Below are 25,679 nucleotides of genomic sequence, written 5' to 3'. Positions count from 1 at the left end.
GTTGTGAATGTTGTTATGTACCAAAACAGACCTTTTGTTCGTTTTGTTTTGTTTTCCTGGCATTTATTGATGACTGTGTAACAGGTTCATCAAGTCCTCAAATGTGATTGAAGCGGCTCATCGACACATTGAACTCAAGAAAGAAAAAAAAAAGCACAACAAAGTCAACTTTCTCCAGCCAACGATTTGCAGTACGTATTTTTTATGCCATATGTGTTTCTTTTTTTAATGAAGCCTAATTTTACAGAATTATAATATAAAAGAGGAAGCAAATTTTAAAATATAATGCGGTGAAAGTAGATGATTTGAAAACTTAACATGTTTTTTGAAAAGTGATTTAGATCACTCGACGATCGCATTACAATCGACTTTGGGAGGAATTTCATGCAATTAACTAAACGTGTTAAAGCAGTTTGTGTATTTTTTTTAAAATTGAAATAATGTTTGATTTACATTTTTTAATTATAAACAGTAAAGAGAATTTATTACTGAAAGCTTTCATTTATTTCAATGACTAATTCAAAAATGGTTGTATAATTTTATTAATTTATGATTCTTTTTCAATTTTATGTTTAGATATATTTATATTTTTAATAGTAAACATACCCAAATCGAGCTGTTTTAAGAATAAATTTTTTGTAATATTTTTATTTTACTTTGTTGATTCTGCAAATATTTTTTTGGAGCATCAGTAACAAACTGATTTTAAAAAAAATAAATCCTTTATTCGCGCTTGTTTGGTTTTATTTCTTTTAACCACTTGAGGGCAGTGTTGTCTCTTTTACAGGTTCCACTTGAATTACCTTCGTCCTTTCTCAATAGACATCATATTTCAGTTTAAATAAGCTCTCCATCAGTTCCACGTGAGCATTTAAACTTGTGACATCCAAGCTCAAAGCTGCGTGATGTTCACAATTTCACTGCATGTCCACCAATCCTGTTTCTTCTGTTGCAGACCATCTCAAAGCTTCTTTGTGGACTAAAGCTTCTTCAGGGTCATCATCGCCACGGTAACGCGCCATCGGCCACCCCCACCGGAAGGTCAGCCGCGTGTCGAGAGGTCGTATGAATTATGTATTAACTCCGTTGACTTTCTATTTTGGACTTTCCTTCCGCTGGTGACGCTCACTGACTTTCATTTACGATATTTGCAGCAACTTTATCTCATCATTGTTCATTATTCTCCCAAATCAAGACATTAAACTAAACAAACTTAATCATCTTGCGAAAGGTCACCGTTGTAGACTGACTCATCTGTCGGGCTGTTTGTAATCAAATATTTCCTAACTAATTCTGACGAATTATACTTTCTGGAGTAGGTGGAACCTAACGGTAAACAATTTTCAGAAGTCTTTTCCTGTGTCATGATTGGCCAATTACGATCTTGCAGAAAGTCTTCCCAGAAGACATTAGCATTCTACTCCCTATAATATGCTTTCTAATGTCATTTTTGAGCTTTTAGTGCAATGTGATATTTATATTTTATGTGATATATTGTAAGGTGATACTTTGCGGATGGGAGGGGAATAAAAAGGTTTAAAATAACACCAAATGTCTAGTTATATTCCCAGCGGGTCCCTAAAAATAGCTCAGATGGACTCTTCATCTCGCTACTTCGTCCTCATTTCAATGACGGATCCGGAGCCGGAATCACTTTAAAGCTTTCAGTCAACAAATAAGTCCATGTGTGTCTTTTACAAGGCTTCACAGCTAAACACACCCAGACGTCCGCAAAGGCTTCGACGGTCACTTTTAAAATATGTGGCCAAATGTGCAAATCTGATTCTGATCCAGTTGAGCTTCAGATGGGCACATTTTGTTTCGATTTAAATGTGCCTTGTCAGCTTAAAAAATGAAAGTTCATAGGGCAAGACGGGCGAAATATTGACCATTTTTAGTCAAACATTTTGCAGAGGTGGCCTTTTTCGATTATAAAACCAACGCTGCTCTGTTTGAAAAGCACTCGTATGGTTTTTTTTGTTCCCACGCCGTACTGTGTAAACTCAAAAAGGCCCCTATAGGTAGACATCTTGAAAAGGACAATGTATGCAAGCGCAAACACATGACGTTCATGTTATCACCACAATGACCTCAACCCCCCCCCACCTTTGTCCTGTTACCGAAAATCGGTCTGTTTGTGGTTACGAAACAGGATGTGTTATTAAAATATTCTCACACACCTCTCGTTCCGCCATCTTGGTATCAAGTAGCCACTCCTGTTTGTATTGCGCATTGCTAACAGGGCAAGTCGGGCAAACATTTTTTTGCCGTCTATATGTGTATGCGGGCGCGTGCTGGTTAGATCAGTTTGAAATTAAAATGCCACAAATATTTGGATAGTTGAAAAATAAAATTATGTTTATATGCCTGAAGGGAATTTAGCAGGTAGATAAATTGCATCGAGAGCAAAAATTAGCCCCATAACATTAGCTCTGTTAATCTCTTATATCTTATTTGATGTAACAATGCTAAAAAGAACAAAAAAACTTGCCTTACATTTAAATATAGATATTTAATATGTAATATTTTTGGTCAATTCTGAGCCAAGTCACATGACAATGTGGTGCACTGTCACCAACGAGCGCGTAACCCGCAAGTGGCCCTGGACTCAAGGTTTTCCCATCGGGCTGGAATGTAGTTATGTAACGACCCCCCCCCAACTCCCCCGCAACCTCGCACCCCACCCTTCACGCATTTTAAAGAGGCGGCGTAAAGGCTGATGATGCCATGGCTTTCCAGGGCTTCCATATTAGCATGTGTGTGACCCTCTTTTTGCAGACAAAGACAAGGAAGATGGAAAGTTGAGGAAATGGGGGGCGGCGAGAAAGGTGTAACGGGGTTCTGAGGAAGAGGAGGAGGTTGAGCGGCAAGTGCACGAGAGAGAGAGAGAGAGAGAGAGGCAGGAAGAGGAAGTGGATGAGAGAGGGGGAGACACAGTGGCTTTAAGGGAGAGAGCGCGGTATAGACACGGCATTGTGGTGCTGCTGAGATGTCTGAACAAAGAGGTGAGTGAGGACACTGATAACACACACAAGGAGGGGTGTGTGTGTTTGCAAACAGGTGCTTATTGTCTGTGTGTGTGCTGTGGCTTATTAATTGATGGAAATCTTGTGTGCTTAATTCAATAAGAGAATTGCTTGATGGCATGTGCTTGGGCGTAATGATTACTGTTGTTCATGACTCACTGGAAAGTGTGATTGCACAGCCATGACAGTAGGTGGCAGTGGTGCTGTCGTGTTTGGACAGTCTTTGTTGCAAGTTTTATTGCTATATTTCTTTCTGCCTATTTATCTTTCCATCCATCTAGCCATCCTGTCTTCCATTTTAGCCATCCGGCTATCAAATCAAGACAGTTTCATTTAAAAACAAATATGTGAGTAAATTCAGTAGTCGGTGTCTTTCTCAATCTGCGAAGGAAGACCATCTGCACCCTGTGACTTCCTGAGCCCAGGATTTTTTTTTTTTTCTTCAGTTTCACATCAGTGTCCCATCATGAATGTCGAGCGCATCGTCTGCCTTGACTTGTGACATATTTGACCTCCTGATGTCCTCACTTCCTCTTTCTTCACTTCTCCGATTTTTCTTCTCATCTCATCATCATTCCGAAGCCACAAAACCTCCTCTTAAGTCCCATCAGAAAACAAATTTGGCTCATTAAACGTCGTTAGATTTTTTTTCCGCCCCTCCTAAGATTTGCCCTACAACTTTTTAATGCAAAGCTAAATGATGGCAATTCCGATCAGGCGGGGAAAAAAAATGAGGTAAACAAGGCATGGCTTTTCTGAATGGCTCCACAAATTTGCAGGCCAGTCACACACACACTTCCACAGAGGCAGGCAGGGGATCCCGATCCGTCACAGTGATGACATCATCTGGGTAATAAACAAGAGCCAAACAAGGGAGTCCCCCACTTCCTCTGCCGCTCTCATTGGTTAGCGGGGGGAGAAGGCGTCGCCATGGAAACCCTGAAGGGTGGCGGGGTGTTCATTCCAAACTCACACACGCAGCGGCCACTTGTAACTCAGAGGGCTTTTCCTTCTTTGGATTTTCTTGAACTTGGCTGGTGTCAACGAGGCAGGTAGGAAAGTGCCGCCTTTCGCCGACGGCCAACACGTGCATGCTCGCAACTTGTTCGTTGTACAAACATGCCGGATCAATGTGTGTGTGTGCAAGTTTGTGTTTCCCAAAGCGTCACTAAGCCCTGAACACACTTCAAAAGATAAGGAAATCCGCCACGCCGCGTCTACCTTTCGACTGTCAATTTCCCGACAAGAATTTTGTAGGATTTAAAAAAAAAAAAAAGAAAATCTATTTTTTTAGGAAACTGCAAACGCAGGACGACGCAGTCCGCCAGCTCGCTCTGGTTAAAATTTACACAGGCACATCTGGGCACAAGCCGATGTCATGCTAACCACTTTCCTGTTTCCCCTTTTTATCCCCCCCGCCCGGCCTCTTCTTCCTCTTTGACCCCGACAGCAGACATGAAAGAGAAGAACCCGTGGTACAAGTCTTGGACGGTGGTGATTGTCGTCTGCGCGTTGATTGCCATTATCGCCCTGGTGGTGGTCACGGTGGTCCAGAACATGCCGCTGCAGCAAAAGTACAAGGTGAACCAACTTTTATCGGCATTTCAGCGAGAAACCATCTAGCCAGATCAGTTTTGCGTGGAAAATTTTCTAGCACGTCTTCCTGTCCATTTTTTGGCATGTGGTGGCCTCTAAGTTGCCAAGGAACGCATCCAGCTTAGTTGGAACAACATTTTAGCGCGAATGGCTGTTGATGTCATGGCCTGACAATCTCTGCCGTCACATCTGTTCTAGATTAGCATCTAAAGCTGTTTACTAAACACTTCCTTAATACGCTAAACAAGACATCGGCATGTCTGCACACACTTCATGGTTTCACGCTTCTCAGCATCACCCTTAACGTACACACACACACACAAATGTTTTGACTGGGGATTCCTTTTTGTTTCCTTTTTTAGTATGGCATTGTTCTGGACGCCGGCTCGTCGCACACGACCGTCTTCGTCTACGCCTGGCCCGCCGAGAAGGATAACGACACAGGCCGGGCCGAGCAGAAACACTCCTGCACTGTCAAAGGTACGCTGATGTTTGCATTTTTGTTTGAATGGATGGCTTTCCAGGGTAAAAAAAAAAAATTAAAAAGAAACCTCAAATAGCATATTTTTTTGACACACTGAATGTGGCAGGGCCAGGTATCTCCAGCTACGCGGCAATGCCGTGGAAGGCCGGCCAGACATTGAGGGAGTGCATGCTAGAGGTTGAGAGGAACATTCCCAAGAAACGACATGCCCAGACGCCCGTCTACTTAGGAGCCACTGCCGGGATGAGATTACTCAAGTAAGGAAGGAAGCCATGTGAGAGTTTGACCCCTGTTGTAAACTTTATGATGTAAACAAAACACTTTGTACGTCATTACCTTCTGGTATGGGTGCTTTGGCCACCAGGGGGCAACGTACTGCAGGTAGACAATTATAGATTATTGTCTCTCTACATGCGTTGTTTTTTATTTCTTTTATTTTATAGTCACTGCAATGTTGATGCTAATTCCTGATTTTGTTATTGCGCAGTATGAGGAATAGCTCGGCATCCGAGGAGGTGTTCCGGGCTGTGTCGGCGACCCTACAAACCTTCCCCTTCTCCTACCAGGGCGCCAGGATCCTCAGCGGCCAGGAGGAAGGCGCTTTCGGATGGGTCACCGTCAACTACTTGGACGACCGCCTCAAACAGGTTCTGAAAAGCGCTCCTTCCGTTTCAGTGAACGCGCCAGCTCTGAGATCAAATCCGTCGTTTGATGCCTCGAAGCGTGTGCGTCACCAGGGCCTGAAAACCACGGGGGCCCTGGACCTCGGCGGGGCGTCCACCCAGATCAGCTTTGTTTCCAAAACGTTCGACGGCACAGAGTCGCCCGGCAACTCGGTGACCTTCCGGTTGTACGGAAACGACTACAACCTTTACACGCACAGCTTCCTGTGTTACGGGAAGGATCAGGCCCTCATCATGGCGCTGGCGCACCAAACTCAGGTTGACGCCCTTTCAAAGCATGACCTTCCAGGACTACTCATGAGCTTAGAAAGCATGGCTACTTCATGTCCATATTTCAAACGCTTGCATTCTTTTCTTTCTTCTCCGCCAGTCAGGTCCCCCAAGAATAGAGGACCCGTGCTTCCACCCGGGCTACGCGGAAATGAAGGATTACTCAACGCTCTACGACAGTCCCTGCGTGTCGGACAGGAAGCCCCAGGGAGCACCCGCGTCTTTCCACCACTCGGGTCTAGGAAACTTCCAACAATGCCAGGACGTAGTCCGGACCCTCTTTAACTTCAGCCAATGTAAATATAGCCGCTGCTCCTTCAACGGGGTCTACCAGCCAACCGTGGAGGGGCTCTTCGGGGTAAGCAGACCGCCAACACCAGCATGAACGTTGTAATCAAATCAGATTATTGTTTTCATGATTTTTTTTTTCTGCTGCCGTCTTTTACCCTGTGGTAGGCATTCTCAGCTTACTACTACACTATGAACTTCTTCAACCTCACCACCACGTCCTCTCTGGACACGGTCAAGGAAACGATCGCACGTTTCTGCGCTACACCCTGGCAGGAGGTCACCATCCACCGATAAGTGTGTGTTTACGTATAGTATACAACTGACTGACTAACTGTCCAGGTGAAGCAGCAGAATCCAGGCACCAAGTTGAAATATTTGGTGGCCTACTGCTTCGCCGGCACCTACCTCATCACACTGCTGACGGACGCTTACAACTTCACCTCAGAGAGCTACTCCAACATCACATTCATACACAAGGTGCACTGACTCGAGGTTAAAATGTTATTTCGAACTGTATATGATGATGTCACGTTCTCAGATTAAAGGAAGCGACGCAGGCTGGACTCTGGGCTACATGCTCAACCTGACCAACATGATCCCGGCCGAGGCTCCCGCCGCACCGCCGCTGCCTTACGCCGGCTACGTGGCCATCGTCACCATCATCGTCGTCTTGCTGGTGGTCCTGCTGGTGCTCATCTTGCGCGCCTTCGGGCTGAGCTGCTCTAAGCGGCCGCACGTCGTATAGACGCGGGCGGTCAGCACTTTGAAAGACTCCTGTCAGACTGTATAAATGAAATAGCCCTCACTTATATGGTTTCTAAAACACCTTTTAATAAGTCTTTTTTTTTTGATAGAGCCACGTAATGTACAAAATATACAAAAAATTATCAAGCAGGTTTGGTGAGTTGTGCGATTTTCGTGTTGAAAAAGAAAAACTGATTTTACTTTAAGCCTTTGGAAGTACATTGAGTCTAAAGCAGGCAAATGCTGCCCTCTTGTGTTTTTATCTATATTGCACCTGTGCCTTTACAAAGACAGTAAGTTTTGTATGAACGTTGCTTCTTGCTACCTCTTGGGGAAACTACACTCTAAAAACTGTGACTTCAATTAGTCACACTTTTTTTAAGGTGTTGGGTTTCCACCTTTTTAAAGTCAAGTCAACCTATTTAGGTTTTACAGTGTTGCAAGACAGAACTTTTTTTGGCCATCTTTTCAGGAACAAATCTGTCATCTTGTATAGCAGGCCTTGATGGAGGTCGGCCAAGCACCTATTTGGTCATTATTTGTTATTTTTTTTGGCTACAACGTGCAGGTAGGTGTTTATAAATCCAAAGTCGTGGCACGACGCTCTTCCTCCCATAGCTCCACTTTGACAGGAAGTGGAAACTTAGCCACCCTTCCTTGGCATTCACGCCCCAGCTCTTATCTGTGGGGAATGTTCTGACAAGGGAGACAAAATAAAAATTAAATGACCAGACTTTCAACCTCCATATCAGCTACATGGAAGGCTTTTTTTTCCCCCATAGCTGCTGACTTTTTCATCGTGCTAGTTGAGCTTCCTATTGGGCGCCAGCATGTACGGCACCGCCGGCCGGCCGCCGTTCTGCAAGGTGTCGGCCTGCTCCGACACAGAGGGGATGACTCGCTCGGACACGTCGGCGGGATGCTCCCGCTCGATGATGTTGGCCGTCTCGGCGTCCAGCTCACGCAGGTCATCCCGGTAAAAGCGCTGGCGCAGGCGCTTTATCTGCGGCAGCTCCACGCATGTCTCCATCAGCACCAGAATACACACCAGTCCCAGTACCAGGTACACTGAAACACACACAAAATCACACACTCACCAGTATACTCATATTTTAAATCTAGCTGACAAATCAAATTGTTTGTATGACGACCTATGACCTGCCTAAATGAAGCTTCGCCATCACTTCAACACTTGTCACACAAATGCCACTAGAGGGCACTAAATCACAATTTTACATGAGAATTGGCAATAACAACAAACTGGCCTTACGAGTAATGAGCAGCTTGTAGATCTTCCCGTGAGGGTTGTCCTCGATACTGTGAGTCTCTCCTGGGACGTAGTCTCCGAGGCCAATGGTGGTCAAAGAGATGAAGCAGAAGTAGAGGGACTCCAGGAAGTTCCAGTCCTCCTCCAAGGCATAGAAGATCCACGCCGGGATGAAGAGGACTGCAAGAAACATCACCACGGCGAGGATCGCTACGTGGGCGACGGCGAACTTGGCCTTGGACACGGCCCACCGGTGAGGGAAGTGGGCCAGGGGGCGATGGGTGACCACCACCATGATCCTCTGCACCAGGACGGAGAGTAAGAAGAGGGTGAAGGGGATTCCCACGATGGAGTAGAAGATGCAGAAGGCCTTCCCTTCGTCTGACAGAGGAACGGTATGGCCGTAACCTTGACACAAATAATTGTGCATATTTGTATACAATTCCTATCAACACAATTTGTATGTAATGGTCTCTGATGGATCCTTCAAATGGAGATTTTGTGATGTCTAAAGCGGACCCCCCATGGCATCCAGGGTAGTCGCGCGCCAGCCCTGAACGACACCTGCACGGTGAGCCTCACCTGTGGTGGTCAGCACGGTGCTGGTGAAGAACAGCGAGGACATGAAGTCCCAGTTCAGGGGGCGACTTTTGCCCACCACCGACACGCCATAGTTGTGGGCTTCCAGGGCGCGCACCAGCAGCTGGTGGAGGCTGGCGTCCGACACGCAGGTGTTGTTGGCCAAAAAGTCCCTGCGGCTGGCCTCCAGTTCATCGCGGAGCTGGACCTCGTAGGGCAGCTCGATGGCCGAGAAGATGCCTGCGCCGATGAGCAGGTAAACGCCGTAGGTGACCACCAGCAGCGCGAAGTTGAGCGCCAGCCGGTGATCCTCGGCGAAGCGAGCGCAGACGCCCCCCATAGCGCGGAAATGTGGAAAAAAAATCCCTTTTGCAAGTTGAACGAACAATGGAAACCAATCGACCGACAGTGGCGACTTCTTCCTGCTTCGTCACATCACCGACGAGGAAGAGGTAACGTCACTCACCTTGACATGCTGTATTCGGAAATTTCGACTCAAATGTCCGCTATAAAAAAAAGTTTTTATTTTTTCGTCCAACTAACTTTAGTTGTGAGATTTGCTTTTGTTTTAGCCGGTTAATGTCATCGCAGGGGACATGAAATTGGGCTCCCAACAAATCTAAACCGGTTCAACCGGTTTTGGGTTTGGAATCACAACAATGCACAGACGGGACAGTGGGACACTACATTAGGTACACTTGCACAACCGAAACCAACGGCTTGCGCCTTTATTTGCCTGTATCATAAGAAGGAATGCATTTTTAAAAAAAATAAAATTGTACTTAATATAAACATAGCGTCATAAAATTTAAAAGGATATGAATTGGAGCTCATGCGGATTATTCAAGTGTAGTTTACCTATTGAAGTTGTGTTGGCTCAAAGTGACCACTAGACGGCAGTGCAGACCACGTTGCCGTGGTAACAAAAGATTACGCTTCCATGCACAGATGGCAAGAAATAATTGTTTACCAACTTTAATGGAAAGTAAATTACACGGTGGAAGTCATCAAATTCAGCAAATTGCTTTGAATGAATAATGTAGCATAAAAAAACAACATAATAGACAAAATGATGGTGGCTGTTTTTTCCTGTCCCAATTAATGTCAATTGTCTGAGGATAGAAACAAAAAACATGTTCTATTCATAATCAATAAGAGTCAGGATTTTCGCTGATTTTCTTTTATACCTCTACATTCATGGCTACATATTGAGAAATACTTAATAAAAGCCACTAGGTGATCATATTGCAGAGAAAGAGTACTTTCACTTTATTTTTGTTTAATTAGATTGAGAAGTGAGTGAGTTGATCCAGTCAGTCAGTTCGGGGTTAGTGGGACAACAGAGAGACAGTAAATAATCCAGTTAACGTGCCATGATCCTAATAATCGACAGATTAACCCAATCACGCAGGCTCCAGGGGATTCTGGGATATGTAGTTCTGACTATTCATTTTTGATTTGACTGTAATTGGCTACATTACATGATGTCAATCAAGTTTATTCTCAAGTGGTGTCATCAGATACTCCAAATATTTTCTTCTTGTCAAGTTATAACAACTTGTGTACAATAGAAGTGACTGAATTATTCTTTGCGTACTTGAGTGCATTTCAGAGTTTTTATTTTTTTTTAATTTTTTAAAAATATATCAGTACTTTTACTTATTTATTTATTTTTATTATTTATTTATTTAGATTTATTTGTTGGGGGTGAGTTAGGGTGAAATGTTTTGGCACATCGTCGTCATGACGTAAAGGAGGCGACGCAGCACCTGCGGGTCAGAGCGGAAGCTGGACATTACCAGCCGGCTTTACTCAACTCAATTAGCCGTGACACACTTTCGCCGATTGGGCATTCGTCTGACTTCCGCCCTGTGCGGCTCCCTGGATTAAGTTGTCAGAGCTTGCAAAGCACTTCCATGACTGCGCTTCGGCTCGTCACTCTACGCAAAATATTCGGTCATGACAGCGTTGGTCTTCCAGAAGGAGCTCGTCTATAATGGGCTGCTGCCGTACGCCGACCGACTGGACCGGGAAGCCTCAGATCTTTTGGAGAACATCAAAAACAACCTGTCCAGAGCTGTCCTCCTCCGGGAACTTTGGCCTGGTGTCGCCTTCTGGTGCAAAAAACTCTTCTCGTAAGTTCGGCAAGTCATTCAATTTGAAGTATTCGACAACTCGACCCTCGTCGTCGAATTTGTTTGATGAATATATTGCCGACCTACTCGGCAGCCATTTTGAAAACCCAATTTAAATTGCCCCAAATATCCTAACCCCCCTCATTTTTATTTTAATTCCACTTTATTTCGTTTGAGCTCAGACCTCGTATGTTGTGAAAGTTTACAGCTTCAAAAGCTATTTGTACATTTTTCTCGTGAAAGGTGACCCCATCTTATACTTTGAGGGTACATGTCAATTTTGACAAAATGGCGACAGGAAGCATGGAACACCTTCCAATGTGACCCACCACCTGACCCCACCTACTTTGGTCTCCTCGCAGGTTCTTAAAGCTCTACGGCCGGAGGTTCAGCAAGGACGAGCACATTCTCTTCATCAAGCTGCTCTATGAGTTGGTCACGCTGCCCGGCCTGGAGCCCCACATGATGCAGAGCTTCGCCCGACTGCTTATTCAGCTCCTCAAGTGGGTGTCGTACATTCAAAACGACAAAACCGAAACAACCTGGCCCTTCGGTCTATTTTAAAAGCCAATTATGGCTGTCAAGTGCCAGTGTGTGCCCAGCCCTGCTTTCAATTGAGTTGTCCCCAGTGAGGGGTTTACACACACACAATGATGTCTCCTTAAATCAGATGCCACTACCGCGTCAACATTCATCACTCGGCTTTTGTCTCGAGGTTGTTGCCGCGACGACCGCATCCATCACCGCGCCATAGCACCTTCGCGTAGATGTCAACGACTCAATACGAGGTGTCCCGGCTCGCTGCAAAAAGATGGATGTCTTTTTGTTTCAATCCACTGGTCTTATTATGGCTTATTTTTCCAAATCTTCCCAATGAAAGATTTGTGGAGTTACTAACGACACCGGCAGAACTTGGCAAATGAGCGCAACAAGCAATATGTTATTCGATTGTATCCCAAATGTTTTTTTTTTTTTTGGACAAGCAACTCATTCACTGCTTTTGGGCATTTGTACACTGCACACTAACAGGAAAAAGGAACTGCTTTCAAGGGACGACCTCCAGTTGCCATGGCGACCGCTCCACCAGCTCTACGAGAAGGTGGTCCACTCCAAGACGGAGCATCTCGGACTTGTCTGGTTCCCCAAGTGAGTTGTGCCTTTTTGAATAATCACTTCAATTGAATGATTTTGAGTTATATTGACTTTCTTTGTTTACAGTTCATTGGAACACATTCTGAAGGCTTTGGTTAAAAGTTGCAGACCGTGAGTTTTGTTCACCATTCTCACCATCGGCATTGGCTTCAGTGGTCCCATCCATTTTTTTTCTTGTAGATACTTCCCAGCATCCTCCACCAAGGAGATGCTGGACGAGTGGCGCCCCCTGCTGTGCGTTTTTGACGCAGTCATGCAGAAGGCCATCGGCATCATGGAGCTCTTCTTGCCCACCATCATGCCCCCTGAGGAGCACGCCCAAGGCTTCCGGTGGGTACTTATTACATTTCTGGTTTATTACTTTAATTATGATTCTTCACATGGATCATGAAAAAAAAGTCCATTATTTTACTCACTTGGTCTGTGAACCAGGATGAAAACCTGTTCCAAATGATCAATAAGACAATTTCTGGTGGCTCCCTTTTTATGTCTGCTTTAAGAGGAGTGAGTTTGGAAAATTGAGTTGTAAAATCTCAACCGATGAGTTTGTAACTGGCTTTTAAATGGCGCCTCTTAACTAACTTCTTAACTGTGAGCTAAAGTTGAATCCACAGATTCACAGTTGCTGCTCGGAGGGAATGGAGGAGCTGTTGGGGATTTCATTAGCTGGACAAATGTATAGAGACCGTGTGAAGTGAATGCAGATTTTTCTTTCTTAATACCTTCTACAGCTTTGAAGATAAAACTGAATTGTGGAGCTGTAGCGTTGCTCTTTTTCACCATTTCAAATTGAAAAATCTAAATTTAAAACAAGACATTTATCTTGAGACTTGGGTTGCTTCTAGCAGATCTGAGCATGCATCATGTGTCGCAAAAACCGCAGGCACCGTCAGCACCTTTGCAACATCAAAAAAAGATTCCCTCTATCAATCGCCGCTCTCTCCGTCACGTCAGGCTAACAGCTGGATTTCTTGGAAATGCTCCCGCATATTTTTTTTTCAGTCGAGTTCCAGATGGTAGCGGTGACACGATCTCTCGGTGCATTTCTTAACCGTGTTTGGCCTTTCGAGAGACATTTGTCAGCAGCGAGTCTTGGAACGGCTTCCCGTAGTACATCACTTTTAATACTCTCCTTTTTTCCGTTCTACTCCCCATTTGACAGTTTGGTGGGAGGCAGTTCAATTTTTTTATTGGATTGGAGACGAATGGGAAGAATTTGTTGGCAATGTCAGGTGTCTCTTTGAGTGTTTGTTTTATATTTGTGCAAATTGGTGGATAGCAAGCATCTTTTTGCCACTTACTGTGTATTCCAAATGTCTGTAGATTGTAATCTTCAACCTTGAAAAAGGCCACTTCAATTAATGTCAGTTTCTTTTTTTCAGGCTGTGGTTCAGGGAATTGATGGACCTTTGGTTGTCGGTGCAGAATCAGCCCAGCTGGGAAGGGGTGAGACAAAAGCACACAAATGACGCCCGTGCTTGAGTCTCGGCTCGTCAGTGAGCCTTTGCGTTGTTTTTTTTTTTTTGCCCCGCAGCATTTGGTGAACCTGTTCGCTCGCCTCGCCAACGACAACATCGGCTACGTGGACTGGACCCCTTACATCCCCACGGTGAGTGTTTGCCGGAATCGTGCAATCTCAAGCAAGTTGGCTCTAATGGAGAGTGTTTGCGTTTAGATCTTCACCAGGATCCTGCGCAGCCTGAACCTCCCCGTGGGCGTCAGCCACATGGCGGCGCTGCGCTACCTCACCAACTCCTACGACGTCGGACACGTGGTGCTTTGGATCACGGCCTTGCTGGTAATTTCACTTTGACACTTTGCCTTAGAGGTGTCCAGATTAATCAATACATCGACAACTAATCAATCAGGAAATAAAAAATAGAGTGAACGCCTGTCATTCACTAATTGAAAACAAATTTTGAAGACAATGCAATAAAGTGGGCGATTGAATGGCAGGGCAGAGCTGGCAGTGGATGTCGTAAATCGGTTGGTCCGCTGATTTTTGTTCATGTGGCAGGGTGGCCCAGGAAACCCGGCGCAGAAAGAGCTGACCCGCCTCTTTAACAGCATCGCCTCCTTCTATCATCCATCCAATCACGGTCGCTGGCAGGTTAGCCACATGCACACTTTCAGAGATAGCCGTAACTCTGGGTTGCCAACTTGGCTCGTTGTCAGCGCGCGCCACTTTTGGCGCCCCTCTGCCCGTGAACCATAACGTGTGGGCGCGTGTGTTTGCGCAGTCTCGCCTCATGCGCCTGCTCCAGCGTCTGCCGGCGAGCGTGGTGCGCCGGGTGCACCGCGAACGTCACGCCACCCCCGGCTGGATCACGCCAGTGCCCGAAAGTCAGCAGCTGAGCGACGAGGACCTGCAGGAGTTCACGCGCAGCCTCACGGGTGCTGCTCTGCTGGCCATGTTCAGGTACTGTCAAATCTGGATCCCATCCAGATGAAAACTTTCCATTCATGGATTTATTCCTCTATCCGTGCCGGAGCTTATCCAGTTTCCTTCCTATAATTTATCGCGCAGCAAAACGGGCAGCACGGACGCCGCCTTCGCCCTGCAGAACCTGGCACTCCTCACGCCACAACTGGTTATTCCGCCCGTGCTGGAGAAGTAAGTCTGCCCATCCAGGGCCACGTATTAGGGCGTCTCAAATGCGACCCGACCGTTCCGCAGAACGTACGCGGCGATGGAGACCTTGACGGAGCCGCACACCCTGACCGCCACCCTCAGCTGCATGATCGGCATGGCGCGGAGCCTGGTGGCACCCGACAAGCGCTACCCGGAAGGCCGCCTGCATGTGCTGCCGCTGCTCATGGGCTCGCTGCCGGGCGTGGACCCCAACGACTTCAGCAAGTGCATGGTGAGTGTTAGCGGCAGCGCTAGCGCCACCTTTGCTTTGGAATCAAACCTGACTCCAACAGCTGTTTTTCCAGATAACCTTCCAGTTCATCACCACCTTCACCACGCTGGTGCCTTTGGTCGACTGTTCGTCAGCTCCGTCTCGACACAGCAATCTGTCAGAGGTGTGCCGTCCATTTAGTCACCAAATCCGTCTTCACAACGGGTGGATTTTGCCCCTTCATTGATATTCCGCACACAGTATTTATCGGTTTGGAGTAGTGGGGGGGTGTAGAGCATATTATCTATCGTCAAGAACATTTTGAGTTGACTTCCCCTTTGAATCAAGGCGCCCTGCAGAAAAGAAATTCGCTGACAAAAGCACACAAATGTGCTTCTGCTTTTCAGATGGAAAAAGACTTGTGTTTTGCTTCTGCTGAGTTTGAAGATTTTGTCCTGCAATTTCTGGACAGGTAGCATCAATCAAGTTCAGTGCTTGTTTCTTATCAGGTGGCAGCCACTCGAGCAGAATATGCCCTGTTTTTTGTTTGCGCAGGTGCTTTGCTGTGATCGACAGCAGCACGCTGGAGCAGACGCGCGCCGAGACCGAGACGGACACGCGCACGCACCTGGAGAGCCTGGTGGAGCTGGGCCTGTCCACCACCGTCAGCACCGTCCTCACGCAGTGCTCCACGGACATCTACACGGTGACGCTCGCACGCGCGCTCGCACACCCACAGAGTGTCATCTGACGCTTTTCCATCCTCCGGTCTTAGGTGGCGCTGCAGAAAGTCTACAACTTCGCCACCTCCAACATCTTTGAAACGTGCGTGGCGGGCAGGATGGTGGCTGATGTGTGCAGAGCAGCGGCAAAGGTGGCTCCCAGTCACTCCGGGGACTTTCCTCAAAATATCTTATTGCTTTATAATTCTTGCACTTTCATTTCTATTCCATTCACCTTGTGTTTTTGTTGAACGACGCTTCCTTTTCTGTTTTTCTGTCTGCTATTGTTTGTCGTTTCCAGTGTCATCCTGCCGAGTCTCTCAAACTCTTTGTCCCGCATTGTTGCAGCCTCATTTTCCAAATTACTGAAAGTCAGTATGACATTGTGTGTGTTTATTGGATGAAATTACATGACTACTTTTAGCACATTTTTAAAAAATGATTATTTTTAGATCATCATCTGATTATGTACGTGTGTGTTTAGATGAGGATCTGCGGAGTGAAGAGGAGCTGGACAAAGAGCTGCTGTGGAATCTCCAGCTGCTGTCCGAGGTGAGAACGTTTATGTGAGCGCGAGAGGCAGATGTGCTAAGCACTCGGCCAACGTGCCGCCCTCGGGTACGCGGAGGGATGATATTTTATCTCTGCTGAAATTTTCTGATATTGCGCCAGAAAGATGGAGGGCCGGGGGGGAAAAAGTGATGACCACACGACATTTCTTACAGCGGGCCCCTGGCGCGCCGCGGCCTCGTAAATAACCGGCCACTTTGTCGCTAAGCAGAACATATTGATACCTTCTCTGTTGTGTTTTATTACTCATGGGAGTAGAGCGAGCCAAACGCTGTGACTTACTGCACTGCTTCCATTTTTAATATACAACGCGTGTGTTTCAGGTGACCCGCGTGGACGGCGAGCAGCTTTTGAGGTTTGCCGGCGAGCTGGAGCGCGTTCTGACCGCTTGCGTGCGCCTGCGTTGCAAACGGGCCTACGCGCTGGCGGCGGGCCTGCTGGAGCACACGCTGCGCTCGTTCTCGCTCATCTACCCCACCGAGTACCGCAGCACCCCGGGGGGTTTCCGTGACGACCTCCCCGTACGAGTGGGTCGCTCGTTTACTTGCTGTCATTTTGGGTGCTTTGAAAGCACCTACAGTGTGTTGTTCCTTTACCTCCAGGACTGGGGTCGGCCCGGCGACGTCGCCGCTTTGGGTGTGCGCTGGCACGTCCCCAGCATGGAGGAGCAGAACTTTGTTTTCCAGCTCTTGTCCCGCCTGCTGAGGCCCGAGCTGGAGCGTATCCAAGGCCACGTCTCGGGAGACTGTCCAATGAGCAGGTGGGAAAATTTGACGGATGGACTGATTTAATAAAAAAAATTTTTAGCATATGTCAAGCTTGTGTCATGTGCGTCTCGGTTCACAGGGAGGAGCTGTTGCAGAGTCTCGCCATCGTGCAGCACTGCCTGCTCGGGGCGGGCAGCTTGCTGCCCCCCCTGAATGGACCTCACGTCCCTGACCTGTGAGTCTTGCCGACACACGCCCACGCGCCAAGAAAAACGCACACAAATCTTCAATGCATGCTTCTTAACCTCTGCCCGGCCACAGAGTGCCCTCCATGGTGAACCTGGGGGAGTTCAAACTGCACATTGGCGTGGACTACGGTGAGGGAGCACATTCAATAAGCGTGCCAGCAGCTTTGTGACCTGGCTCATTTCACCCCGTGCAGACGATTCACGCGAGGACTACCGAGAGTCGATCTGCCGCACCGTCAGGCTGCTGCTACGTAAGCAAACACACACACAGGCAAAAAGCACCCAGATGCATGCCACTGTAACGTGAGCCTCCTTGCCCGCCCACCAATCAGATCACATCCTGGAGCACACGGAGGACGACACCAAGTCGCTCTTTGTCATCATCAAGGTGACTGTGTTTCATAATTGCAATGAATTGAGTTTGATTTCATAGTAATTGTTGTTACAGGTGTCTCACAATGGAGTTTCAGTTAAGTGAATAAAGATTGGATGATTTCTATCCTTTAGTATTTTGGCTCCTGCATGGACCCACGATTACACTTGTAATGGTCTCCTCTGTGGAGAAAAGTTCTGACCGAGTCTTTGATGACTTGTGACCGCAGATCATCAGCGACCTCCTGTTTTTCCGAGGCACACACAAGGAGGAATTCGACTCACGTTGGAAGAGCTTCACGCTGGTCAAGAAGTCGATGGAAAACCGGGTGAGCTGTCGCCGCTGCGTTTGCTGGCTTTTTCTCCGCAGCTAACATTTCGCTTTGTTTCGTCGCCGTCGTTTCTGCGCAGCTTTACGGGAAGAAGCAGCACATTCGATCACTGCTCATCGACCGGGTCTTGCTCCAGCACGAGGTATATTGCCTGACTCAGAAGTTCAATTTGCCAAGGCACACCTGCTGACTTGGAATCACAACATTGGATTGTATTCTGTAAAATGTACTCAATACGACTTTGGTGTTTGATTGAAAGATGAGAAAGTTGGTGGTGGATGGCAGCGAATACAAACAAGTCCACCAAGAGCTACTGGGCGATGTACTGCTGCTGTCAACTAGCACTTACAGCCAGGTACAACACGCTGACAGAGCAACCAGAAAGTACTCAGCACGTATCCAAATCGAAATCAATTTTTTGTTCCTTGGCAGGTACGTAGCAAAGCCCAAACCGTGCTGACCTCCGCACTGGCGACCTACAGCTTCTCATACCGAGACCTGCTTCCTCAAATCGTGCAACTGTTGTCACCGCAACACACGGCCGGCACACGGCAGCAATTCAAGGTAAAGCTCACACGGAGGAGTCCTTTCCAGCTTTGCCTACTGGGTTGCCAGTTTGGGCTGGGTGTTTCTAACACTCACCTCACCCTCAGGGGGCGCTGTACTGCCTGCAGGCGGCGCACAGTGGCGTTTGCTTGGCGAGCGCCCGCGACTGGGACTGCGTGGGCGCCGTGTGGCCGGCGCTGGTCCGCTGCGGACTGTCGCCCGCCCCGACTCTGGACGAGCACTCGGTGGGCCATCTCCTGGACGACATCGTGGACCGCATCCACCGGCAGCACGACACCATCGGCATTTTTTTCACCGTGAGCAAGCCTGGGCGTGATTGCCTTCATGACTTGCTCATCGCGCTAAAATGTGCTCACTGCCCATCTCCAGGTGTCGGAGGGCTGCGTGGAGATAGCCGAGCGCATGGCGCCCTCGGAGACGCTCTCTGCTGACGAGCTGAAGGAGGGGCTTCAGCGCCAGCAAATCAAAAATGTTGTTAATGCTCGGTAGGAGACGTACGCCAGCAATCTCTCATCAGCCGCAGTAATACAGAAAAACAAAATATTTTTTGCTTCTTCAGGAAATACGAGAAGCTGGTAAATGATCTATTGGACTGCCTTGAAGACAGAGAGCTGTGAGTTTTACAAATCATTTTTTTACCATCACCTAAGATGAAACATGGAGTAGCTCTTCAAGTACTACAGTCACAAGCAAAACTGTGTCTTGTGATGCAGGCCTTGGAAGTTTGAGCACACGGCCGCAGACTTGCTGTCGCTCCTGTTGAGGGACGACCACCCGCTGCCGCCAGACGCCGTCCTCTACTTCACCCAGGGCCTCATACACGACTCCATCAGCATACGCAAGGTCCGCCTCTTTCCTTCTCGTTGCAGCTCAGGGGAAATAAAGGGAACAAAAAAACTGTGAATAAGAAAACATCACTGCATACTTTATTTTCTCATGTTCTATTTCTCTCTTAGGTGGCAATATTAGCAATGGCCGGTATCTTGAAGCAGCTCAAAAGACCGAGAAAGAAAGTCGCGGTCAAGCCATCTGACGTTTGTGAGTAGAAGAGTCATTTGAGTCAATTAAGTCAGTTCATGTTTTTTTTTTTTAATTGCCAGCATTTAATTTGCAGGTGGCGCAGTGGACCCGGAGGGCACGTGGGCCGGAGACCGGAAGGCCAACGGCTGGCTGCAGTACCGCAGCGCTGACCTGCCTCTCAGCGAGGAGGCGTGGGACTCGCAGCTGCATGTGGAAAAAGCGCACGTGGGCTACTACTCGTGGCCAAGGTGAGGGGGAAACAGCCAGCAGCAGCGTCCATCGGACGTCCCGGGGGAGACTTTTATGTCTTTTTAACGGGGAACTAACGAGGTGGAGCCGCCGCATGGCACGGCCTAGATTTTATAAGCCTGACTGGATGACTTACAGCTTGGCCCAGATAAGACAAGTACAGGGGCGGCACTTCCTGTCCCCGTACGCGGGCAACTTGCTGACTAATGGACTTTTTCCGTTCATTCATCTTGGCTTCTCATCCCCGGACAGGAGAAGGCCTCGCCCATGTCGTCTGTTCGAATCTAAATGGGGATGTAAACAACTGTTTACAATGACAGATTGGAGGGGTCGGAGTTTTGGACACCTAAAAATAGTTAAATGAAATAAAAGAGCACTTCATAAGACAGCATTGAAAAAAAGATTTTTAAAATTTGGGGGACACTGCTTATCTTTTGCTATGTTAATGTTGCTTCTATTTTTAGCGAAATGATGATCTACGCTCCTTTGCAAAAACTCAAAGATGACCTGCCCTATGAAGAGATGAGCGAGGTACGCCCACAAACACACAAACACCGCGTTGCAGGCAGATGCAATGCCTCATGTGTACGTTCTTTTTTTTCAGGCTGAAAAGATCATCTTTGAATATTTCTCCGACCCGGAGTTCATCGAGCAGTTCATAGAGTTCCTGTCCCTGGAGGAGCGCAAAGGCAAAGACAGCTTCAACCCGCGCCGCTTCTATCTCTTCAAGGTACGGCTTCGACGTTGGCCGAGGCCCGGCGCGGCTGACCCCGATTGACCCACACTCGTTGCTTTGACCCGCAGGGCCTGTTTCGCAACTACGGCGACGTCTTCCTGCCTCTTCTGTGGCCGCACTTGGAGCAGTTAGCGAGCGACCCGCACGAGAGCTCGCAGCGTTGCGTCTGCGAGATCACCGCCGGGCTCATCAGAGGCAGCAAGATGTGGAGTTTCAGCAAGGCACGACCATCGCATCCTTCCCGTAACTTCGATGACGACTGACCAAAACCAAATTGTGCTCGTGTGTAGGTGGACAACTTGTGGCGCCTTTTGTGTCCGCTGATCAAGACGGCGTTGAGCAACGTCACGGTGGAAACCTACACCGACTGGGGCACCTGCATCGCCACCGCATGCGTAAGAAAGCCCGTTTGAAAAACGCCATTAAAAGAAATCAATCATGTCTAATTGAGAATTGGATTTTAACGGGCTCCCACAAGCATTAGACGGATGCAGATATTCCCTCAAATGCGGCTCCGTTGGCTTTTCTGGTTCTCCAACCAAATTACACAGAGAAAGATTTATTTATTTTCTTTAATGAGGAGCGAGTTCGGGAGCACATTTAATCAGCTGGCTAGCAAATCTTTAGAGTAGACTAATCTTTAGCGCAACTATCGTGGGTTCAGGTTTCAAATTAGGGTTTCTAACCTGGTTCGGGGTTTACAAATGTGGTTAGTGTTTCAAAAGGGAAGGCAAGTTGCACCTTGTGACCGTTTCTTGCTGCCACCAGGAGGGTCGTGACCCCAGGAAGCTCCACTGGCTGTTGGAGCTGCTGATGGAGACGCCGCTCATCGGCGAAGGGAGCTCTTTCCGAGACGCCAGGTGCTTTTTACGCCTTCACGTCGTCGGTGGCGCAATTTCTTACGTTCTGCCTTTTCCCCCTCAGTTTACTGTACGTGCTTCAAGGCGGCCTGGCCCAGCAGCAGTGGCGAGTGGCCGAACTCCTGCACCGGCTCCTCACTTACCTGGAACCCAAACTCACGCAGGTGTACAAGAACGTACGCGAGCGCATCGGCAGGTACCGACCACATATTTTGCTGGCATCAAAAGGCGAGGCGTCGCCTTCATGTTACGCCGCGGTCGCAGCTGATTTGCATCCACGCTTTGAGCCGCGAACCAAAGCTTTGTTTTTGTTTTTCTGCCTTTAAGCGTTTGAACTTGTCTCCCTTTCCTCTTCTTTTTCTTCTCGCCCTCCAGTGTCCTGACCTACATCTTCATGATGGACGTGGCTCTGCCCCACACGCAGCCCACCTCCTCCCCTCACGTGGCCGACTTTGTCGCCCGGGTGCTGGAGCGGCTCAAGCCCCTCACGTCCGAGGCGGAGATCCGCAACCACGTGCCCGAGGAGAACGCCCCCGAGACCGCCGACGAGTGCACCCAGGCTGTCAAGCTGCTCAAGACTGGTCAGAATACTGATTTTTTTTTTCCTGCAACTTGCCCCATGAAAAAGAGGCAGTGAATTTAAAAATGAACAAACTCTAAAAGGTAGTCAGGTGGGAAGCTTACAAAAAGGTGTCACGAGTCTAATTTTAGTCCTTGTTCCTGGTCACAAAGTGCTGCAGTGTCCATTAGAATGTATTAATCATGCTCACTACAAAAATAGACTACATGGGAAAAAAAAAAAAAAATCCGAGCCACCCTATTGGTCCATTTGCCTCCGTTTTGTCTACTTTAAATGATTTAATGAGGTGTAACGAGAGTTAAATTCCCTGCGCCCAATACGGAGTCGGAATTGCAAAATATCAAGTCAAAATATCCATGACTTTATTATCCATAGTTTAATATTTTATTCGTCATTAATTGTATTTAGAAAAACAAATCACGTATCGACCGCCATCAGCTCAATTGTTTTGTCGTCAAACGATGATGAATGGCGTGCTCGAGTGAAGGCGTCACACTGAGGTCACCCTGGCAGGTTTATTTTATCAAATGGCTTTTCATTGTGTGCGTGCCTGCCAGCCAATCTTTCTTTCTTTTTTTTTTCTTTCTCCTAGTCTTAAAATGGCTGCTGGCGAGCGCTGGCCGGACTTTCACCACGCCTGTTCAGCAGCAACTTCAACTGCTGCCTCTGCTCTTCAAGGCAAGCACACACACACACACGCAGAGTCCCCGTGCAGCGTTATTACCCACTCCATCTTACTTGGCCATTAGACTCCATTTCTCTCTTCATTTACTCACAACGCTGCCTCGCTACCTTTCTCCACCTCCCTCTGCCGTGGTGGTTCTCTCTCGCCCCGCTCTCACCCCTCCTCGCAGATCGCCCCGGTGGAGATTGATGAGAGTTATGATGAGATGAAACAGGACGCTCGCACATGCCTCTCGCTGATGTCGCAGGGCCTGCTCTATCCGCAACACATCCCTCTCGTCTTGGCAGCCCTGGAAGAGGTCACTGGCGCATCCCGTATTTTTATTTTCCTTTTATGATGCCTTTACACAATGTGTTAACGCAATGGTTTGAAATGAAACCAGTCCAGACGTGATGGAAGTGTAGACTTGTCGTCCCCCCCCCCCCCCCCCCCCATCTCAAATACCAGCTTCTTTGTGTGGCCTCGTTCGTCACGCTTCCGTGCTTATTAACATGCGCTGACATTTGAAGGTGCTCGACACGAACATACGCCGCAATCTGCCGCAGATACGAAAGGATGGAGCGTGGCTCACGCTAACCGGCGCCTTCCTGCGTGTGCTTGCAGATGGCCGGCAGCAGGTCGTGGCACGCGCGCTACTCTGTGCTGACCTACCTCCAGATTAGCGTCTTCTCCAACTTATTCACCCTGCTCAGCGTGCCGGCGGAGGTGCAGCGCGTCCGTAAAATGGTGATGCGTCTGCTGCTGGACGAGCAGCTCGAGGTGACAATTAAAAAAAAAAAATCTTCACATTAAAATCCAGCCCAGTCTATATTCTAAATATTTGGTATTCAGCTTTCCCTTAGGAAATTCCATTTAGCCTAATGTGAGACGCCATAGATAGGATCATTATTTCTTCCCTCCTTTAACCTGCCTGTTCTCGTGTGTAGGTGAGGGATATGGCGGGCACCACCCTGAGCGGTTTGCTGCAGTGCCACTTCTTCCCTCTGGACCGCAATCTGCAGACTCAATTGCAGACGCTGAGTCACACGCGCCTACCCAAGGCCAGAGGAGAGCTGGCTTCCACGGGTACACACACACACACACATGAACGCCCTTCAGAAAAGGTGACCATTTTGTTTGCGGTTGCAGATTTGGTACGTCGCCACGCGGGCGTGCTAGGCCTGAGCGCGTGCATCCTGTCCAGTCCTTACGACGTCCCAAAATGGATGCCCAACATTCTGATGGACCTGAGCGACCACCTGAACGACCCGCAGCCCATCGAGGTACTTACCGGCCTTGAAAAACAACAACCGTAAGCGAGAGACGATGACTCGGTGGGCCACTTGAGGAAAATCTAGAGCCCCGGGTCTCAGACGTAACACAACCTGATCAATGAGAGTAAATAATAGATGAGCGCGCCGGGTCGGCCAGAGACGATCATTCAGTGACTACTTCTGGTGCAAAGTCAAACACAATTCAGTAGACTTTCGACACCAGTCAGTCCATAAAAAAAAAAAAAAGGTTTCTCAAGCACCCGGTTTGAAATCGTTCATTTATTCAAATGAACACGGCGCATTAATAACTCATGAGTACATCTTCCCTGGTTGTGATTGCCTTTTTGTGCTCTGGCTTTGTCCGCTGGCTTGTCACACTAATTCCAAGGCTTGCACGTGGCCTTTTAGCATCAATAAGTGAAAAGCCTGCTCGTTGGGTTTGAATCTAGAAGTGTTGTTTGTCAGTTTCCTCGAATTACAGACTGTTGGGCCATATATCCTTGTTTTTTTTGGGCTTTGAGAAGACTCAAATGACAATAGGCCCTTTCTCTTGGTATCAAAGAAACGTCAAATCCGGCAAAAATAGATTTAAAAATAATAAGTGGGATAGATATGCGTTAACTGTTTTGTTCAAAATGGGTTGCGGATCCCAATGTTTGGACGTGTGATTGTTTGCTTCCAAGTTGACGGTGAAGAAGACCTTATCGGAGTTCCGTCGCACGCACCACGACAACTGGCAGGAGCATCGGCAGCGTTTCACCGACGACCAACTGCTGGTGCTCACTGACTTGCTGGTGTCGCCGTGCTACTACGCTTGAGGAAAAAAAACATTTTGTCTCTCCATCTGTCTGTTTGCTTGCTCGGGAAACATTAAACAAAGCCGGGAGAATCGCTGCCAAGAGGCCACCCAGAGAGTCAGCCTTCACCTTACCTAGACGAGGACAAAACACTCCCTGAGAAAACCGGTTTGTTTTTTTAAAAGTCAATTTTTTTTTTCACTAATCACTGTAGATTTAAGTCTCCATAAACCTGTTTTTGATGTTGATTTAAAAAAAAAAAAAGTATTTTCGAGATAGTATCAGTCATTCGAGATATTTTTTTATTCTTAAATTTGACTTGTAAAAAGCTTGCACATGATAAATTCTTACCATGCATTGTAGTTTGTTTCAAAAACAAATTCCGCCTGTTGCTGAACCCAACGCCCTAATTCCTAAATCTTACATAATACATTACTGCTCCTCCTAATTCCTCATGTGAGGATTCAACTCTTGTCTGATTAGTCAAGCAGTGACATAACAAACTTGTTGTGTACTGAATATAAATATTTTAGTTTTGTGAATATTTGTACAGTTTATTATGTTAGCATAATAGTAAGAAACATGTATAGTGTGTCCATTGCTTTATGAATAAATCTTGCTATAATGCTCGCATTTTGCAGAAAATGTGATTAGCATACTTTTAAAATAATTCATCATGTGGAATATATTTTAAGCCTATAAAAAAAAAGCAACTATGAATGCATTTCTACTGCTGTGTTGTTAAATAAATGGATCTTCTGCAATTCTGCACAAAGATGTCCTCTTTAGGTCAGTCTTGTGGACGGTCTTCTGGTTCAAACGCTCGTCTCGCAGCAGAAAAGTCAACGTTCCAAAGCCCGCTCGCTTCCAGGTAAGGCCGATTCATTGATTTGCATGTTTGAACGAACCAC

At 47.4% G+C, this 25,679-nt stretch overlaps 3 protein-coding genes across 13 annotated transcripts; 2 read left to right on the top strand and 1 right to left on the bottom strand.

Moving 5' to 3' along the window:
- The first annotated feature begins 50 nt into the window (after positions 1-50).
- entpd1 (ectonucleoside triphosphate diphosphohydrolase 1) lies at positions 51-7,300 on the top strand. 7 transcript variants are annotated; one of them, XM_088360803.1, is made up of 11 exons: positions 51-191; positions 956-1,041; positions 4,480-4,607; positions 4,985-5,102; positions 5,213-5,363; positions 5,594-5,753; positions 5,844-6,047; positions 6,160-6,417; positions 6,516-6,626; positions 6,690-6,827; positions 6,889-7,300. In XM_088360803.1, exons 3-11 carry the CDS (start codon positions 4,482-4,484, stop codon positions 7,093-7,095), a joined length of 1,473 nt encoding a protein of 490 aa, XP_088216929.1. In that variant the 5' UTR covers positions 51-191; positions 956-1,041; positions 4,480-4,481; the 3' UTR covers positions 7,096-7,300. The 7 variants fall into 7 exon arrangements, with proteins under 7 accessions (XP_088216929.1, XP_088216928.1, XP_088216930.1 ...); XM_088360802.1 differs by having other exon boundaries at positions 4,477-4,607; XM_088360804.1 differs by having other exon boundaries at positions 956-1,060.
- On the bottom strand, positions 7,157-9,580 carry LOC148382810 (potassium channel subfamily K member 1-like). 2 transcript variants are annotated; one of them, XM_088360811.1, is made up of 4 exons: positions 8,944-9,580; positions 8,365-8,769; positions 7,885-8,162; positions 7,157-7,790 (listed from the first exon to the last, which is right to left on the bottom strand). In XM_088360811.1, exons 1-3 carry the CDS (start codon positions 9,278-9,280, stop codon positions 7,897-7,899), a joined length of 1,008 nt encoding a protein of 335 aa, XP_088216937.1. In that variant the 5' UTR covers positions 9,281-9,580; the 3' UTR covers positions 7,157-7,790; positions 7,885-7,896. The 2 variants fall into 2 exon arrangements, with proteins under 2 accessions (XP_088216937.1, XP_088216936.1); XM_088360810.1 differs by having other exon boundaries at positions 7,157-8,162; positions 8,944-9,579.
- LOC148382809 (proteasome activator complex subunit 4B-like) lies at positions 7,955-25,672 on the top strand. 4 transcript variants are annotated; one of them, XM_088360778.1, is made up of 49 exons: positions 7,955-11,075; positions 11,438-11,578; positions 12,105-12,221; positions 12,294-12,338; positions 12,408-12,557; positions 13,610-13,673; positions 13,762-13,836; positions 13,903-14,025; positions 14,245-14,337; positions 14,468-14,646; positions 14,755-14,841; positions 14,905-15,091; positions 15,165-15,254; positions 15,478-15,542; positions 15,626-15,776; positions 15,846-15,944; positions 16,094-16,163; positions 16,277-16,344; positions 16,686-16,889; positions 16,965-17,122; positions 17,209-17,304; positions 17,391-17,446; positions 17,512-17,568; positions 17,650-17,705; positions 17,920-18,018; positions 18,101-18,163; positions 18,281-18,376; positions 18,454-18,585; positions 18,675-18,884; positions 18,958-19,073; positions 19,148-19,201; positions 19,302-19,431; positions 19,545-19,626; positions 19,703-19,856; positions 20,322-20,388; positions 20,462-20,587; positions 20,662-20,814; positions 20,884-20,988; positions 21,362-21,453; positions 21,518-21,649; positions 21,829-22,034; positions 22,626-22,711; positions 22,888-23,016; positions 23,322-23,477; positions 23,645-23,783; positions 23,847-23,980; positions 24,655-24,747; positions 24,852-24,936; positions 25,545-25,672. In XM_088360778.1, the coding sequence occupies exons 1-49, from the start codon at positions 10,900-10,902 to the stop codon at positions 25,655-25,657; spliced, it is 5,559 nt and encodes a 1,852-aa protein (XP_088216904.1). In that variant the 5' UTR covers positions 7,955-10,899; the 3' UTR covers positions 25,658-25,672. The 4 variants fall into 4 exon arrangements, 3 of the variants coding, with proteins under 3 accessions (XP_088216904.1, XP_088216907.1, XP_088216906.1); XR_015854203.1 differs by having other exon boundaries at positions 7,955-9,392; positions 10,921-11,075; positions 23,645-23,980; positions 24,655-24,936; positions 25,545-25,617; XM_088360781.1 differs by lacking the exon at positions 25,545-25,672 and having other exon boundaries at positions 7,955-9,392; positions 10,921-11,075; positions 24,655-25,515.
- Positions 25,673-25,679: the final 7 nt, after the last annotated feature.

Source organism: Syngnathus floridae, chromosome 18 (genome assembly GCF_059516105.1).
Source record: "Syngnathus floridae isolate MCC-2025c chromosome 18, RoL_Sflo_1.0, whole genome shotgun sequence".
Classification (NCBI taxonomy): Eukaryota; Metazoa; Chordata; class Actinopteri; order Syngnathiformes; family Syngnathidae; genus Syngnathus; species Syngnathus floridae.
The sequence above is the reverse complement of the archived record's forward strand: the minus strand, read 5'-3'. Positions and strand labels throughout refer to the sequence as shown.

Excerpts from the sequence above, each read along its gene's own strand:
- LOC148382810 (XM_088360811.1), bottom strand. The coding sequence starts at position 9,280 with ATGGGGGGCGTCTGCGCTCGCTTCGCCGAGGATCACCGGCTGGCGCTC. Across the intron at positions 8,770-8,943 it reads CACCGTGCTGACCACCACAG|GTTACGGCCATACCGTTCCT; the intron begins GTGAGGCTCACC and ends ATTTGTGTCAAG. Across the intron at positions 8,163-8,364 it reads CTACAAGCTGCTCATTACTC|TGTACCTGGTACTGGGACTG; the intron begins GTAAGGCCAGTT and ends TGTGTGTTTCAG.
- LOC148382809 (XM_088360778.1), top strand. The coding sequence starts at position 10,900 with ATGACAGCGTTGGTCTTCCAGAAGGAGCTCGTCTATAATGGGCTGCTG. Across the intron at positions 15,777-15,845 it reads GCTCCACGGACATCTACACG|GTGGCGCTGCAGAAAGTCTA; the intron begins GTGACGCTCGCA and ends CTCCGGTCTTAG. Across the intron at positions 20,815-20,883 it reads AGATGTGGAGTTTCAGCAAG|GTGGACAACTTGTGGCGCCT; the intron begins GCACGACCATCG and ends GCTCGTGTGTAG.
- entpd1 (XM_088360799.1), top strand. Across the intron at positions 4,608-4,984 it reads CGCTGCAGCAAAAGTACAAG|TATGGCATTGTTCTGGACGC; the intron begins GTGAACCAACTT and ends TTCCTTTTTTAG. Across the intron at positions 5,103-5,212 it reads ACACTCCTGCACTGTCAAAG|GGCCAGGTATCTCCAGCTAC; the intron begins GTACGCTGATGT and ends TGAATGTGGCAG.